The 16532-nt window shown below is 40.0% G+C and overlaps 1 protein-coding gene across 1 annotated transcript in view; it reads left to right on the top strand.

Annotated features, from left to right (window-relative positions):
* LOC121874927 overlaps positions 1–16532 on the top strand; it is a 319796-nt gene that overhangs the window by 262629 nt on the left and 40635 nt on the right. The window contains exons 33-36 of the mRNA XM_042379284.1: positions 278–885; positions 1618–1812; positions 11310–11461; positions 12066–12193. Of these exons, the coding sequence (XP_042235218.1) occupies positions 278–885; positions 1618–1812; positions 11310–11461; positions 12066–12193 (1083 nt within the window). The remainder of the gene's footprint in view (positions 1–277; positions 886–1617; positions 1813–11309; positions 11462–12065; positions 12194–16532) is intronic.

The following is a 16532-nucleotide window of genomic DNA, read 5'->3' on the forward strand; positions in this document are numbered from 1 at the left end:
AAGAGAATACTGGAACAAAAACCACTTAGCCTTACCCACAACACTGGCTTCCTTGTACTGAACCAACTTGTTGATATGACTTGTCCTCCCGTATTGTTATGGTGAAACTCAGTCTTGACACTACACCAGCTCACTGTGGAATGATTAGAAACCATACCAACACATAACACAGTATGGTCGATTGATACCCACCCGTCATGGTAGTGAAGTAGTAGCCTCCGTGGTAGTAGTTAAGGGTTAGTGAGTGTGGCACCCACTGATCCTTCCTTCCCTACAGAGATAACCAAAGACAACGAGGGTCACGGCACAGTGGAAGGGTTCAACGAAGAGGACTACGAGGTTGGGCCAGGAGGGCGGGGACGATTCGACCCCCGAGCCCCCCCTCCTAGGTCACATCAGGAGCGAGGACGTCCCCCTCCACCACCTCACCCACATCGACCTTTACCACGCGACCCGCGAGAACCCCGCGAAGGTCGCGACCCCCGTGACCAGCATTACCGCGAAGGCCGTGATCCTAGGGACCCTAGGGACCGACGGGACCCGCATATGAGGGAGCCACACGTCCCTCGAGACCCTCGCGACAGGTATGAAGGAGAAGGGCGTCACCGAGGGGGCGAGTACGCCCGGGAGTATGGACGCGGAGAAGGACGTGGGCGTGGCGGCGCTGTGCCAGGAGGTGATCAACACACACGCATCTTCGTGGCGCTGTTCGACTACGACCCACACACAATGAGTCCAAATCCCGACGCGTGCGACGAGGAGCTCGGCTTCCGGGAGGGACAGCTCATCAAGGTGTTCGGCGACAAAGACCCCGATGGCTTCTACTGGGGGGAGGCGGGAGGCAGCTCCGGCTACGTCCCCTGCAACATGGTTTCTGAAGTACAGGTAAGTGTCTCCTTTCACTTACTTCATGTTTGGGTGCTTGAGTTTACTTATTTATGTCATGTTGACAACAACAAAATATGTAGGTAACTTTCGTAGAATTTGCTGCCCCTGCTCGGGCACCGGAGACCACAAGTCTCTTCTATAGTTTAACTACATCTACTTCTTCATTAGCTTCAGTATCTTTACTTTAGGTTATCTACAGCCTCATCCCTTACAGTTGCTTTTTATAAGAGTAACAACTATTTCGGTTTAATTACCTACAAGAAGTTCTTTTACCTCACATTATCAGTATCCCCATGTCATTGTTACAAATATCACTCTTCTCAACCCTTTAGAGGGAAGCGGTTTTCTCAAATGAATAAAATCATCCGGCATTAGCCAGATTAAAGTACCTAAGTGCGCTGCTGACCTCTGAAGGGTTAAAGGCATCGATGGATCTGCCATAGAGTCTGTTAGTGTCTCCTCTTCACGCTTCTCCAAGTTTCATGCTGCCTTTATATTTAAATGTGATGAACTTCTCCATATCAATAGTGAAAATAATAAGTGACATATTATATATATATATATATATATATATATATATATATATATATATATATATATATATATATATATATATATATATATATATATATATATATATAAAGGTTAATTTCTCAAAAGCACCCATACATCTACAGTAGACGTGACGCTGCCTGAGTGTCAGTGTTTACATGAAGTTCCTTCCTGCAGGTTGATGATGACAGAGTGGCGCAGGAACTATTGAAGGAGTCAGAGTCCGGAAGACGCCGGAGGGACGGGTCAGTAGGACGCCGGGGACATCAAGGGGACCGCTGGGGAGACATCTACGCCAACATGCCCGTGGGCAAGATGATCGCCTTGTATGACTATGATCCCCAGGAACTGTCGCCCAACGTGGACTCAGAGGTAGGCGATGTCGTTCTTTCAGCTCTCCCTCACCTTCTTGTCTCTCCGTTCACCTCGATCATTTCCTTTGCAGATTTGGATAACAAATTTTTTTATTCTAAGGTTCACTTACAGACACTGTTCCCATAGTTTACTTATGACTTAGAAGCGCTAATTAAACTACGCCAAAGTTTTTCTTCTCTTTAAAGTGCGAGTTCTTGACGCCTCAGAGGATTCTCGTCAGCTGCCTTTATGGTTTTCTTCACAAGTTAGAACTAACAAATACAGGCATCCCCCGCGTTACGGAAGGGTTGCGTCCCTGAAAAATTGACCGTATCGGGAAATTCTGTAACGCAAAACCTATTTTCCCATTGACTTCCATTATAAAACTGGAGACGCGTTCCTAAGGAATTATTTTTGGCCCAAAAAAAGTAATTCAAGCACTTTTATGAATGAAAATAAACATTTATAAACACATACAATACAGTACATAAATAATTTATGATATACCTTCTTAAAACATCAAGTTTAATATCCTAGGTAATGCCTTTGCGACTTCTTTTTGCACTACTGCGGTCACTTCCACTTGATGGCCTCCTTCCAGTCATCTTGAATAAGGGTAATGCACTGTACTGTACTGTACTGTACTTACTGTATGTTTGTAAAAGTTAAATCCAACTGCTGGGGCGAGAAACATGCACGCACACTGGATGTAAACAATGGACTGACTCCTCGTGGCGATGCCACGCTTGGCGGTAGCAAACACCAAGAAATCCACACCAAACAAATTATAATTTTTAACAAAAATTTTTAATTTTCTATAGTGATTTTTTTTATTGTTAAAATTTACCTCAATTTCCGTAAGGGTGGATTTACGGGCCATGTTGCGAATTTATTGGTCATAATTTACAAATTACGTAAGAGCAAAATTCCGCAACCCGGGGTTCCGTAACGCTGGGGATGCCTGCGTTTATCTCCCCCTCCCCACACACACACGTTCTGTTCTTTAGAGAGAGACAAAGAACAAAGAAAACCTCCCGAGAATTAGTTACTAAATATGTGTGCTACCCTCCCAGTGCCCCCCCCCTCCATTGATAATTTACACTATATATGTTGGAAAAAATGCGGATTATGAAATGGGTTCGTTGACACGGTGATTAAATGAACAATAATATCCAAATCTGCAACAAAACTCCAAGGAAAGTATTAGAGAGGCAGTTGTTTATTAGACATAAATAATACATACCATGGAAAATTCAGCAACAAAAAACAAAATACATCTCCTCGTAAATACAAAAACAATAAATTAAATATGGAAAACTAAGAGAACGACGGATCATTGAACCCGTTTATCCACCTTCATTACTACTCACTAGCTAAGTTAAGTTACTAGTTTGTGTGGTTCATAAACTTATTTCCCTGAGGTACTACAGTTTTCCATTATCATTCTGTATAAAAAAATGATACCAGATTTTCTCCTCAGCTCATACACATTAGCTGCAACAGAGAAAATATTTATATGTAGTCAGAAGCAATTTAGCAAGCACATATATCGCGCTGTTAATGTTGCACCAGTGTTTGTCTCTGTTGAATAATGCAACATATCTCAAACTCTCTGAAACAAGCTTTATTTTTTTAAGCCTTACTCTTCATATTTATTTTAGGGGATTATGAATACAATTTCAGGTTAATAATTTAATTTTATAGAGTTTCCTCTTAGGGTGAGATGCGATACATTAGCTATATCAGCCCTCTGTGTTGTGTGGGGGGGGGGGGTATTTATCATGATACATTACTAAGGAAAAATATCAATCCAATAAATTATTAACCTTTTATGCAGGTGTATCTCTAGCTGTGCTCTCTCCCTCTCTCCTTACACATGTCTGTATCAAGTCTATTCACAAGTATTTTTTTTTAATGTTGCGCCTTTTATGTTCTGCCCATTTGGCGGACATATGTATCTCAGAGTGATGGTAGGGCTCTCTCTCACGTAATCCTCTTAATCGTTTGCTCCCTCCGTACCTCTGCTTACTCCAGCACCGGTCATGGTTAATGCTATTGCACCAACTTTCCCTCTATAAAAGGCTTTCTGTCTAGTTGTCTCTGAAGGCACTGTATGCGATGTCCGGATGATACCTAATCTTTCCATTCTCTTTTCATCCCATTGTGATGTTGGGGGAAGTGTGATCATAGGATCTTTATTAGTGTTGCTGTGCCGAGGGGAAGGGATATTAACTCCTTGGTCACATGGACATACTGGAAACAACATTAACTCTTTGAGGGAAATTTTGAACGTATTTTTTCGTCGCAGACATAAACCAAGGAAGAGAACACGTCGGAGGTTATGAGAATTAGCAACTCGCGTCTACCAAAAAAAAAAAGTAAAGATAAATACGTCTTCTTTTGACACTGTGAATGAGAGGAGTGTGTGAGTGTGTGGACGGTCCAGGCTGAGGGAGGAGGTGAGCTGTAGAATAGTTGTTTACAAGCACTAGGAGAAAAAAAATGGAATAAGGAGTCTAATCAGAGAACAGGACACGATACAAAAGGTTAAAAAAAAGGAAAAAGTAAATGTAGAGAATTAAGAGGGAAGTATTCAATGTAGGTTTGGTAATGACAATAGTATATTATATAATGATAAATACTGTAGTCTGTAAGATAGTGTAGCCAGGCGATCAGAGAGACTGGAGAGGTGTAGCAGACAGCACACACGTCAACAATACTTAGATTACTATAGTGTCCAACGCTGGTAGTTCCCGTGCTGGTCTTTAAACAGATCCACCAGCACAACAATAATGGATCTGGCATTAGTCAATTAACACGATAGAAGACAGGTACAAAGGTGAATGAATAATAATGAGTAAAGGATGTTTGGGTAGTTTCTTCACCGTGTGTTTAGACCAGAGATAGGTGATTAGGATATATGTAGTGTGGACGAACTAACGCAGCAATTGGGACGGTGTGCTGTACTCAGTTGGGGGGGGGGGCATCACAGGGTAGATGGAGGGATAGAAATAATAACTTGGTGGTAAAGGATAGGACAAAGAATACCAGTTCTAGGTAGACAATTGAGTTAATGACAATGTTCTAGAGGTAGAGAAAGGCCTGTTTGTAGAGAGGAGGTTAGACACCACACCTTATAGGAAGGCTAGTGTATAAACAACCCAGCTGTGGAAGGCAAGAGACGTAATCCGCCAGTGTGAAGCAACGCAAACACCAACCCCCCCCACCCCTCCTTACTGTGCTGTATATATTTCTCATCATCCAAAACACAGGGTTGTTAGCGTTGTTTGCTACGAGCGTCAGTCATGTCTTGTCTCGGTGGAACATCTCACTAATCTCCTGTGATGTAATTAATGTCATTTTTTTTATGGTATGGTGTTGGACGAACCATTACATTAGACTTAATGAAAACGAGGGAAAAGTTTGTAGGCTAACAATTACTCACGATGTTTCATTTAATTCTGCTTTATTAGTGAATTTTAACTTAGCTGTGTTTATAAATGAAAAAAAAGAGCTTTAATGTTATAGAATATTTTATTTTACATAAATAGCTTAGAAACGTATTGATTAGTAGTGCTGATTTATACTTGTGAATGGCAATCAAGTGAAGATGGATTTCATTCATAGCTGTTAACCTGTTTTCATACTAGATTCTTCTTTCAGACATAATTACTGCACCTAGAATGTCCTCCGACCATTCTGTTCTAGGAATGAGAATGCAAGTTTAATGCTTATCTAGATGAGTGAGAACGATACTTTGACCACCACCCTGCTACACAAACCTGAATTAATAAAACCCACATCTATATTACTTTCTTCAGTTCAGTTATATGTTTACTATGATGGAGGGAGCCGTTGTTTTGATTCATTTCCCATATGATATTAAGTAGATCTCAGGTGGTGTTAAATGTATCTCTAGTTAATCATATATACAACTTTATTTAGCCTTACGAGTTACCCCAACGATAGCACCGTAGATGTTCCTCTGCCATCGCCATAACACAGGAACACACTATATAACCTAAGATTATCACCTTTTAAGAAGCAGCTTGATATTTTGTACCCTTTTATTACTTGCTATATATCATGTCTTAATACATTGTCTCATCATAATGTCTTAAATCATGTTTAATACCCCCCCCCCCTTTCACTCACACCCCCCCCCCCATAAGAGATGTGTTCTACCCCCTCTATATATATGTAAATATTCTCCTGATGAAGTTAAAGTTTCTTGATAAGAGAGACAGTGACGTGTTTACCCCCCCCCCTCTCCCCCCACCCAAATTTCATAATTACTCATATTGTCTTTCTTAACGAGGTTTTGATTTTAACACTTGAGAGAGAAGTGTTAATTTTTACACTCAACAAATTTCCACCATGATATACAGACAGCAACAAAGTTAACCTAAAATATGAAGTTGTGTTCTACTGTAAATAAAGGTTTCCTCTCCAGAAGCAAATGTCGTCACCTTCCTCAGCCAAATATTAATTAAGGACAGGTGTTGTCTACCCACTTTATACATCATAACCCTTTAGTAAAAGTTAATATTAAGCAAAGTTATAATTTACATTCCCAAATATATTCTTCACGTGTTTTAAATGCTTCATATAACACTCCCTTTAAATATGTAAAATTTACCCGGCCACTAAGTTCTTAATTAATACACAATCCTTCACATTTGAGAATTTTCTGCCAGTCTGTCCAGTCATCAGGTGTTAGAACATCTGAACACACAGGTGGAGGTGGTACTCACTCCCTGAACTAGACCACAGGTAACATGTTGTCTTCACCACCTTAACTACACCTTCCATTCATGTCTCTGGGTGAGTCACGATACACAGGTGGAGTATGGTGTTGGGAACATCACCTCTAATGATCAAGTTCAAGGTAGCAAACATGTCGTGAACTCGTTTATAACCAGGTACCCCCCCTCCCTCCCCCCCTCATGCGTCAGGTGTGGTTCATTGTGATAACCCACATCTATTAATCAGTTTATTGTGTAGTGTAAGTAATGATATATGAAGAGAGTTAAACAGTATTTACACCTCAAGAGTGATTGACTAATATTCGAGGGGTAACTTAGCACTGAGTTGGAGGATTTGTGTACACTTCTGATCTTCTCTTTCTTCCTTCCTTCCTTCCTTCCTAACTTCTTCCTTCCTTCCTTCCTTCCTTCCTTCCTTCCTTCCTTCCTTTCTATCTTCACCTTAGTGCTCTTGCCTTCTTTCTATCTTTAAATCTTCGTATTCTCTTTTGTCTCTCTTATTTAATCCCATCGTTTTCTCTTTATTTTCCTGACTACTTTTATTTCTTCTTTTTATTTCGTTATTTTTTTCTCTTTTTCTTGTTTCATTTCTCACCACCTCTTCCACCAGTCCTTCCTTATCTTATTATTATTTTCTTTGCTTTTCCTTCACTTTCCTTCTCCTTCCTTACGTTCCCTTTTCGCCTAGCATATAGTAATCTGCTCCCTCCTTCTCGGTATGTGGTATGTGTGTGTGTGTGTGTGTGTGTGTGTGTGTGTGTGTGTGTGTTTGTGTGTGGAATATTTGGATTATTTCCTCGTCCACTAACACTACCACACACACACACACACACACACACACACACACATACACCTATACACATTACCACACACGTCTACATACACATGTAGTTTAAGAACTTTCACTGTGCATATCTCCTTTGATCTAATAAACCCCAGTGTAGTATTACAGAGTGTGGTGTAGAAGGTGTACTGTAGGTGTAAAGCGGTGGGGGCGGGGTGTAACTCAGTGGTGTGTAGTGCTGGTGAGTGCAGGGTGTTGGTTTGGTGGTGGGGGGAGGGGGGTGGGTCTAATCTTATACAAGGGGTTGACGTACTTTTTAAAACTAATCAGTGTGTTGGGATGTGTGAGCTTAACCTGGCGTTGACTTGTTATATCACACTTCTGGTTTATGGTAATCCCCGCTAATCTAATCTATAATGACGTGGATTTTTTTTTTTATGATAATAGTAATTTATACATCGCTCATGCATTGAAGTCTCGACCACCATTGGATAAATATTAGTTTTAAAAGATACCGGTCCCCTTGAAGACACACACACACACACACATACACACACACACACACACACATACACATACACACACACACACACTGAGGGGCTTATGTGAGGTGTTTAGACATTTGGATTCTTGAGTTGACTAACACGCTGATTCCCGCTGTCCCACCCGCCGCCCATGCTGCCTCCATCCTCCGCGATTCCTCTTGTTGTATCACGCAGGAGGTAAGTGATGCAAGTAATGTTTACAAGGAAAGTTTATAGAGTTGAAGTGCCATGTTTATGTCGCCTAAATTTCGCCATATATATATCATTAAAAAAAAAGAGTTTATACACTTTGGGTCAGGCTAAACCCTGTCGGATAAACGGATTTTTAATTAATCCTCTTCTGCCGGATTACGTCTCTTGAGTCTCCTTTTAAATCCAAGACCCCACCCACCCAAAAAAAAAACCTTCTTCCTCTGTTTACCCTTAGATCAATGATGATGGATTTCTTAGGTGGATTATCCGTTAATCTCGATTGGTGGTCTTGTTCCCACAAACCTCTTGGATCCCCCCCGCCTTCTTTTTTTAGCTCAAACATACTAAGTGAGAGTATCTTGTAGCTGATGGTGTGCTGTGTGCGGCTGAGGCAACGCTATAACCAGTAGTTGAGTAGTAACAAGTGTATCAGGACAGTGGAAACGTGTGTGTTCATTCATTGCCTCCTCTGCCTCCCCCCTTCTTCCTCTTCCTGCTCCTCTGCCTCCCCCCTTCTTCCTCTTTCTCCTCCTCTGCCTATTGCAATGTTCACTTCAGTTTCCTATACGGTCTTTTAAATAACCACATTTTCTTCTTTTTTTTTTTTTTGGTCTAAGTCATTTCTGCAGTTTGTGTTGTGTTCTTAAATCTCCTGCAACATTTAGTCTAGTGTTCCCTTTGTGTTTCATTGTGTAGTTTTTACTTATTATTTTCACCTACAATAATTTAACTGTTGATAATTATTATTATTTGTTTTTATTCAATTTTCATCTTTTATCACAGCTCGTTTACCTTGACTGCTTCTCCCCTATTGTTTGGTTTTTATGTAGCTTGCTTAACCCTTCTGTCTTCTCTTGCCAAGTCATATTCCAAAAATAATTCCGTCAATCATGTCACTAAAAAAAAAAAAAGAAAAAAAAATTACTGACAATATTATTAATTTTTGTAGTATCTTCTTTTAAAATGCTTAATACTATTCTATTTCTTGTGTGTGTGCCTTTCAAAGATGTATTCCACAGTCCTCTTCTGTAAGCACGTATAGACAGTCTCTTGGTCTTGGTTCCTCTTAGTTCCATCCAGCTATAGTCTATGTCACTGCTATAATCCTTCACTGCCTCTCTATCACAGCATGTATATTGACAACCTCCTACATAAACCATTTTCTCTGTCTCATCATTAATAGTCATTTTTAAATAGATCTTATCACTGTTTTACTTCACTGCCACGTCAACATATTATTTGGCTCATTCCCTCTCTATTATGCTCTCCAACACACACACACACACACACATTACACTGGCACACACACACACACACACACACACACACACACACACACACACACACACATTACACTGGCATTACTCTGACACACACACACTACTTCACCTCACTGTGTCACCTGTGAAATATATCTCACTAATCTCCTTGGTAATATCAGGTCCTTTTCATAATAACCTTCTAACACGCCCTACCGTATATAGCCCCTTTCCAACACCTCATACTCCTCACCGTCATCATCTTTCTCTTCCTCTTCGTCCTCCTTCTCCCCCTACCCAGAGTAACGTCAGACCACACCTTCCTTCTGCAGCCTCGCGTTCACCACCACCTGTCTCTCACCTCTGCTGCACTAGAGCATGTATATATCACGTCTCTGCAGCATGCGTTGAAAAAAAATATATATACTGTATATGAATTTGGTTCTGCCTTCCCTCAGCGTATGTCACACACACTCTCTGCGTGTCAGGTTCCCTCTCTGTTTTGTTTGTTTTTACACGTACTAGTAGTAGTGGTAGTAGTAGTAGTAGTAGTGTGTCTTCTATAGTTTATCCAGCAAACATAGCACGTTAACATCATTAGAACCTGTCTCACGGCCTTCTAGAAACACAGTATGGTATTCCACTGCCCTTTTAAAAATGCTTAGTATGCCCTTCACTGCCGCTGTAGAGTGTTACGTGTTCCTTTGGACAACACTGGAGATCTGGTGACTGTAAAGGAGACTAATATAACCCTCACCAGCCACTCGATAACCAAGGAAATGTTTTCTTATGGTGTCCTCCTACCTGTGATTATCGATCAGCTGGTGAATATGCGTGTGTGTGTAATCGTCTATATTACTAAACTTCAATCTCATGAAGTTTAGCGAATGTTTAGCTTTAATGAATGTTTTTTTAAATTTTATAAAGACTAACTTAAATATTTTCAAGCCGCTCTCCAGTGTTAAGTCAGTTGTTTCCTGCCTATACGTATATGTTATGTTAATCCTTTTGTTATTTTTATCACTGTGTGCTCTTTCTGATTAATGATTTTCCTTTTAGCCTGTGATCCGTTGTCACCTGTTCTCTGTTTCACGTCTGCCAAGCTCTCTCTCTCTCTCTCTCTCTCTCTCTCTCTCTCTCTCTCTCTCTCTCTCTCTCTCTCTCTCTCTCTCTCTCTCTCTACTCTCTCTCTCTCTCTCTCTCTCTCTCTCTCTCTCTCTCTCTCTCTCTCCCTCTCTCTCTCTCTCTCTCTCTCTCTCTCTCTCTCTCTCTCTCTCTCTCTCTCTCTTACTCTCTCTCTCTCTCTCTCTCTCTCTCTCTCTCTCTCTCTCTCTCTCTCTCTCTCTCTCTCTCTCTCACTTACTCTCTCTCTCCCTCTCTCTCTCTCTCTCTCGTATTGTTCAAGCTGTTCCTGTAAGTCGATGTTCCAGAGCTTTGTCTAAAACTATGTAATGGATGTTACTCATTATGTCACCGACCGCTGTGTTGTTTGTGTGTGTGTGTGTGTATCATATGTCATGAGAACGTAGGTATTACTATCTTGAGGTTGTTCAGTGTTCTACATGTGTGTGTTTGTTTGTTTTCTTTATGGCCACATCGCCTCCAGGGGCAGCCTCTTGGCGTCTTGTTGTCCTTGCTGCTTCCATATATATATAATCATCAATTTGTCTCGTTATTGATCGACTGCCACTGTACTGTATTATCAGATGATCCTCTCTGTTACTCCTCCTCCTCTCTACGTTTCTTTAATAATATCAACAAATATCTTTCATGAGCCTTAAAAACACCGGTGTATCCTCTAGTAGATGAATGTTCTCTCTTAAGTGTGAAGCACCTTTAGAATAGTTTATAAACTAGAGCATTGTTAGAATTTGGAGCATATAAGTATATAACCCGGGAGAAGACCCCGCCAACCCACCACCGTAGGGAGGGAGGAGCCCCCAGTAGCCCTCTCGTCTTCCTCCGACAGGTTGAGTTGTCCTTTAAAACGGGTGACATCATATACGTGTACGGCGAGATGGACGACGACGGCTTCTATATGGGCGAGTTGAGGGGTCAGAGAGGCCTTGTGCCCTCCAACTTCTTGCAAGACGCGCCACAGGACTACTCCGAAGACCACAGGTCAGCTCAATATTTCCAGGTTATGGTGACTTTACCTCTGACTACTTCTCTTAATTTTCTTACATTTCCCTCCTGAAGTTGTCGATCTTGATGTCTAAAAGAGAGTTAAGTTAGTGTAGTCACTTAGGGCTTCTGTTGTTTTAATGGGGAAATTATGGCCTATTGGTTGATTATTTTGATTTGATTTTACCTCTCACTCGGGATTAATGACTGTCTCATTTGTCTTTTGTTGATAGAGTCATCACCTAACTATTTATAGTGGAATATTCTGACACGTCTTTTGTACAGAGAACTTAGCTTTTGAAGAATAAGGCTTAGTGAGTTTCTACCATTCACATATAACTTTTTTCGCATTTTATTTGGAAATAACGGTAACATTTATTATTTTATTGATTTTGTTTTTAGTATTTTACAAGATATATCTGATGTTATTGAATATATCTTTAAAAGTAATAACCTAAATCCCTTAACCACTGCTGCCTTGCTCTCTCCTGAGGCTCATCAACAGGTAGGCTTTATTATTATCATTCTCTTGTTCTCCCGTAAAAGTCTTTCCTCACAAATTAATTATTGGAAGATAATAATAAAAATATAAAAAACATAGGTCCCGCCGCGACACACTCGACCCCCGGGACAGAGCAGGTCCACCTGGCCAGCCCGCAAGAGGGCCAGGTCCGGGGGCTCATGGACCCCCTCCACCTCCACGACCAGATCAAAGAGATCGCAGGAAAGGTAAGTACTCCCTTTAGCCAGCGCGTTTTCTCTGACACAATTGTCAAATATATATACGTTTCTTTGACTTTTTATTTTGGGTTAAACCTTTTTGTGGTCTTGTCTTGATTAATGTTTACTTACCTGTTTTGTCAGTGTAATAGTTCTGCATTATTTTTAAAAATCTAAATTGCTTAATATCATCGATGATTTCACTATAATTTAAAATTGAATATGTTTATAAATTGCGGATTGTCTTAAATGCAAACGCTTGCGCTAATAATAAATAAATTTGGTATGTAATAATATATATATATATATATATATATATATATATATATATATATATATATATATTGCCGAAATGATAGATTTATTCAGAGACGAACATCCTCTTATATATCGCGAGCTTAATCTACCTGACAATTTCCTGTTTAACAAAATACAGTATTTACAGGAAACCACAAATACATTTTCAGTGTTATTCAGAAGAGCAAGACTAATAGCTAAGGCTGCAGCCATCACTTGTGTTCTACCTGAAGGTAAAGATAAAACCACACACACACTCCAGGAGCAGTAAACCGGTGTACAGTACAGTACCGTCGATGGATAACTAACATTGGGGCGTCCCAGAATTTAGGGTTCCGTCTACACTTTGCCCGGTACATCGGCTGAAGACTTGTGTACTGAACTTTGCTGTGTATCTGCTAAGTATTTTTCTTCTGATACTGAAATAGATTAGGAGAGGTGCACAGGACTAATGGGTGATATTAAGGGTATTTAAGTGAGGAAGTGTAACATGATAGTGAAGGGTGAGGAAGTGTAACATGATGGTGAAGGGTAAGGATTTGTAACATGATGGTGAAGGGTAAGGAAGTGTAACATGATAGTGAAGGGTGAGGAAGTGTATCATGATAGTAGAGGGTGAGGAAGTGTAACATGATGGTGAAGGGTGAGGAAGTGTAACATGATGGTGAAGGGTGAGGAAGTGTAACATGATGGTGAAGGGTGAGGAAGTGTGACATGATGGTGAAGGGTGAGGAAGTGTATCATGATGGTGAAGGGTGAGGAAGTGTAACATGATAGTGAAGGGTGAAGGGTGAAGTGTGACACATGATGGTGAAGGGTAAGGAAGCATAACATGATAGTGAAGGGTGAGGAAGTGTAACATGATAGTAGAGGGTGAGGAAGTGTATCATGATGGTGAAGGGCGAGGAAGTGTAACATTATAGTGAAGGGTAGGAAATGGATAGTGAAGGGTGAGGAAGTGCATCATGATAGTGAAGGGTGAGGATGTGTAACATGATGGTGAAGAGTGAGGAAGTGTAACATGATAGTGAAGGGTGAGGAAGTGTAACATGGTGGTGAAGGGTAAGGAAGCATAACATGATAGTGAAGAGTGAGGAAGTGTAACATGATAGTAGAGGGTGAGGAAGTGTATCATGATGGTGAAGGGCGAGGAAGTGTAACATTACAGTGAAGGGAGAGGAAATGTAACATGATAGTGAAGGGTGAGGAAGTGCATCATGATAGTGAAGGGTGTGTAACATGATAGTGAAGAGTGAGGAAGTGTAACATGATAGTGAAGGGTGAGGAAGTGTAACATGGTGGTGAAGGGTAAGGAAGTGTAACATGATAGTGAAGGGTGAGGAAGTGTAACATGATAGTAGAGGGTGAGGAAGTGTATCATGATGGTGAAGGGTGAGAAAGTGCAACATGATAGTGAAAGGTGAGGAAGTGTATCATGATAGTGAAATGTGAGGAAGTGTATCATGATAGTGAAAGGTGCAGAGGTGTAAAATGATAGTGAAGGGTAAGGAAGTGTAACATGATAGTAGAGGGTGAGGAAGTGTATCATGATGGTGAAGGGCGAGGAAGTGTATCATGATAGTGAAAGGTGAGAAAGTGTAACATGATAGTGAAGGGTGAAGAAGTGTAACATGATAGTGAAGGGACTGGTGGTGGTGGTGGTGGTGATAACAAAGAACTCAGTTATTTTCTCAACTGGTGAGTAAGATTGAGCAATATTCCTTGTAAAGACAGATATGATGAGTCTTATAATGTGTAAGAAGATGTATTGAGACGATCTTTACAGTATATAAAGATGTTGCTGAAAGGTGATTCGATTTTTTGGTTATATTGTTTGATGAGTTGAAGACGTGGAAGCTCCAGGAGAGATTACTAAGTGAGATAAAGCTAAGAATATTGAGGTTAGGTTAGGTCAGGTTGGGTCAGGTTAGGTTAGGTCAGGTCAGGTTGGGTCAGGTCAGGTCAGGACAGGATAGGTTAGGTAAACAATGAAGAAAATTTGTTGACAGTAAACTACTGTACACGAGCTAACCGAACCAAACGTAATCACCAGCAATTAACCTAAGATAGGATTAGTATAGTGGATGTTAATGCTAGCTTATTCAAGTTTTATTTTCAGGAACACAAGTGGTTTAGAAGTAACAAACATAGTTTAAAGACGCATCACTGTTACACTAATGTGATTAGCACGTCATTCTTCTTCTGAGTTTACAAATAGAGCTCAGGATCATCCACGGTAAAAATGGAGAAAAATATTTAAGAACACAGTGGTTGACAAGAGGTCAGGCAAATTGTTGACGGCGTCTTAACTCGAGGGACGTCACAGTGTTATGAGACCATCGATGGAGCAGGAACTATATCATGTGATTTAAGCATTTACTGCCTAACGTGGGCGTGAAAAATAAGCTTCGTCTGCCTCTGGTCATATGCCAACATGAGGGACGTTGACGACAAGTTCAGTCATTTAGGTTTTCTTTGTTATACGTTGGGATCATGGAAAACTTAAGTTCATTTTTTTCACAAATTTCTTAATAATTTTAAGCCACGATAATGAGTTTATTTGTCTTGTACTATTCACACCTTAAGACTGTAAAAACTTCAAAAGGCGGTTTACGAAATACTTAACTTAGGATATTGTAAGTGGAAAGTTTTCTAATCGTGAAAGAAAATGATTTTGTTTTGGAAAAAAATTTTCCCAGTTAATTAATCTGTTTTATTCTTAATCCTACTGGCTGTTGGGCTTGATGATTGATTATTAATCAAATTATATTTATTTAGAAGTATGAACAGATATTTATATTTATAAAACGGAAAAATATTTAATAGAAAAGAACAGAAACGAATATATATATACTGTATATATATATATATATATATATATATATATATATATATATATATATATATATATATATATATATATATATATATATATATATATATATATATATATATATATATATATATATATCTTGATACACACACAAGTCAATGTATCGAATCAGAACACACTGTAAAATTCCTGTGAAAATGTTCCGTTTCCTGTTGTTTATGTTGTGTATACAGTAGGTTAGGTCAGGTTAGGTCAGGTTATTTGGCTGAGAGCTGAAAAGAAATTTCATATTGAACCGAACCTGATCTATCCTAACCTAACCTATAAACAACATGAAACGGCACCTGCGGTCGTGATGGTAACCCTACCATTAGCCTTGCTCCTCCATGACACACATACACAGATAAGCATCAACCATCAACATTTTCATATTTGTTTTTTCTTATGCTTAGCCTCGGCAAAACTTGTGACAGACGCCAGGTCCTCTTGAAATTAATCTTGTCTTAACATTTCCTCTTTTCAGTATAACAGTATAATTATGACTAACCGCTCCCCATAGTTCCGGGACCTGAGAGACAGAGAACAATGTCTTACGCATTACATATAAATATGTCTTATGCTCAAAGATTTAGTTAGCTCCTCCAGCCATACGACTCTGACGGACCTTCTAAATCTGTTTTCTATTTCTATTTCTACAGTTCAGTTAAAGGTGAGCCAGAAGATCACACACACGGTAAATCACGTCTCGCCTCATGCATTACAAAGTGTTTTATTGTAGTCTCCACCTGGGAATGACGGCCGTCTAATTTCTATATATCTCTCTCTACACTAACTAGTAGTCTCTTCTAGATGAAGATGACGCCCCATCTATAAATTAGAATCCCGTAGCTTTGGGGAATATAAAGAAATCTTGGAAATTTTCTTCAGGTCGTTCTTGTATCTAGAGTCTTGGAGTATGACTAAAAGATCTTTGTCTTTGGCCCAGTAAAAGAATGGCTCCTTGCACTGTGATGACGTAAGAGGAGTAGGTAGTGACGTAGTAATGACGTAAGAGGAGTAGGTAGTGACGTAGTAATGACGTAAGAGCAGGTGATAGTGACGTAGTGATGACGTAAGAGGAGGAGGTCGTTACGAAGCAGCAGTCATGGGAAAGAAGAAAACTCATGATACAAACAGTCTGGACCGGGTCTGGCCATGACTTAAGTATACCTTTATAAA

The sequence above is a fragment of the Homarus americanus genome, unplaced genomic scaffold, assembly GCF_018991925.1.
Source record: "Homarus americanus isolate GMGI-L3 unplaced genomic scaffold, GMGI_Hamer_2.0 scaffold56009, whole genome shotgun sequence".
NCBI classification, from domain to species: Eukaryota; Metazoa; Arthropoda; class Malacostraca; order Decapoda; family Nephropidae; genus Homarus; species Homarus americanus.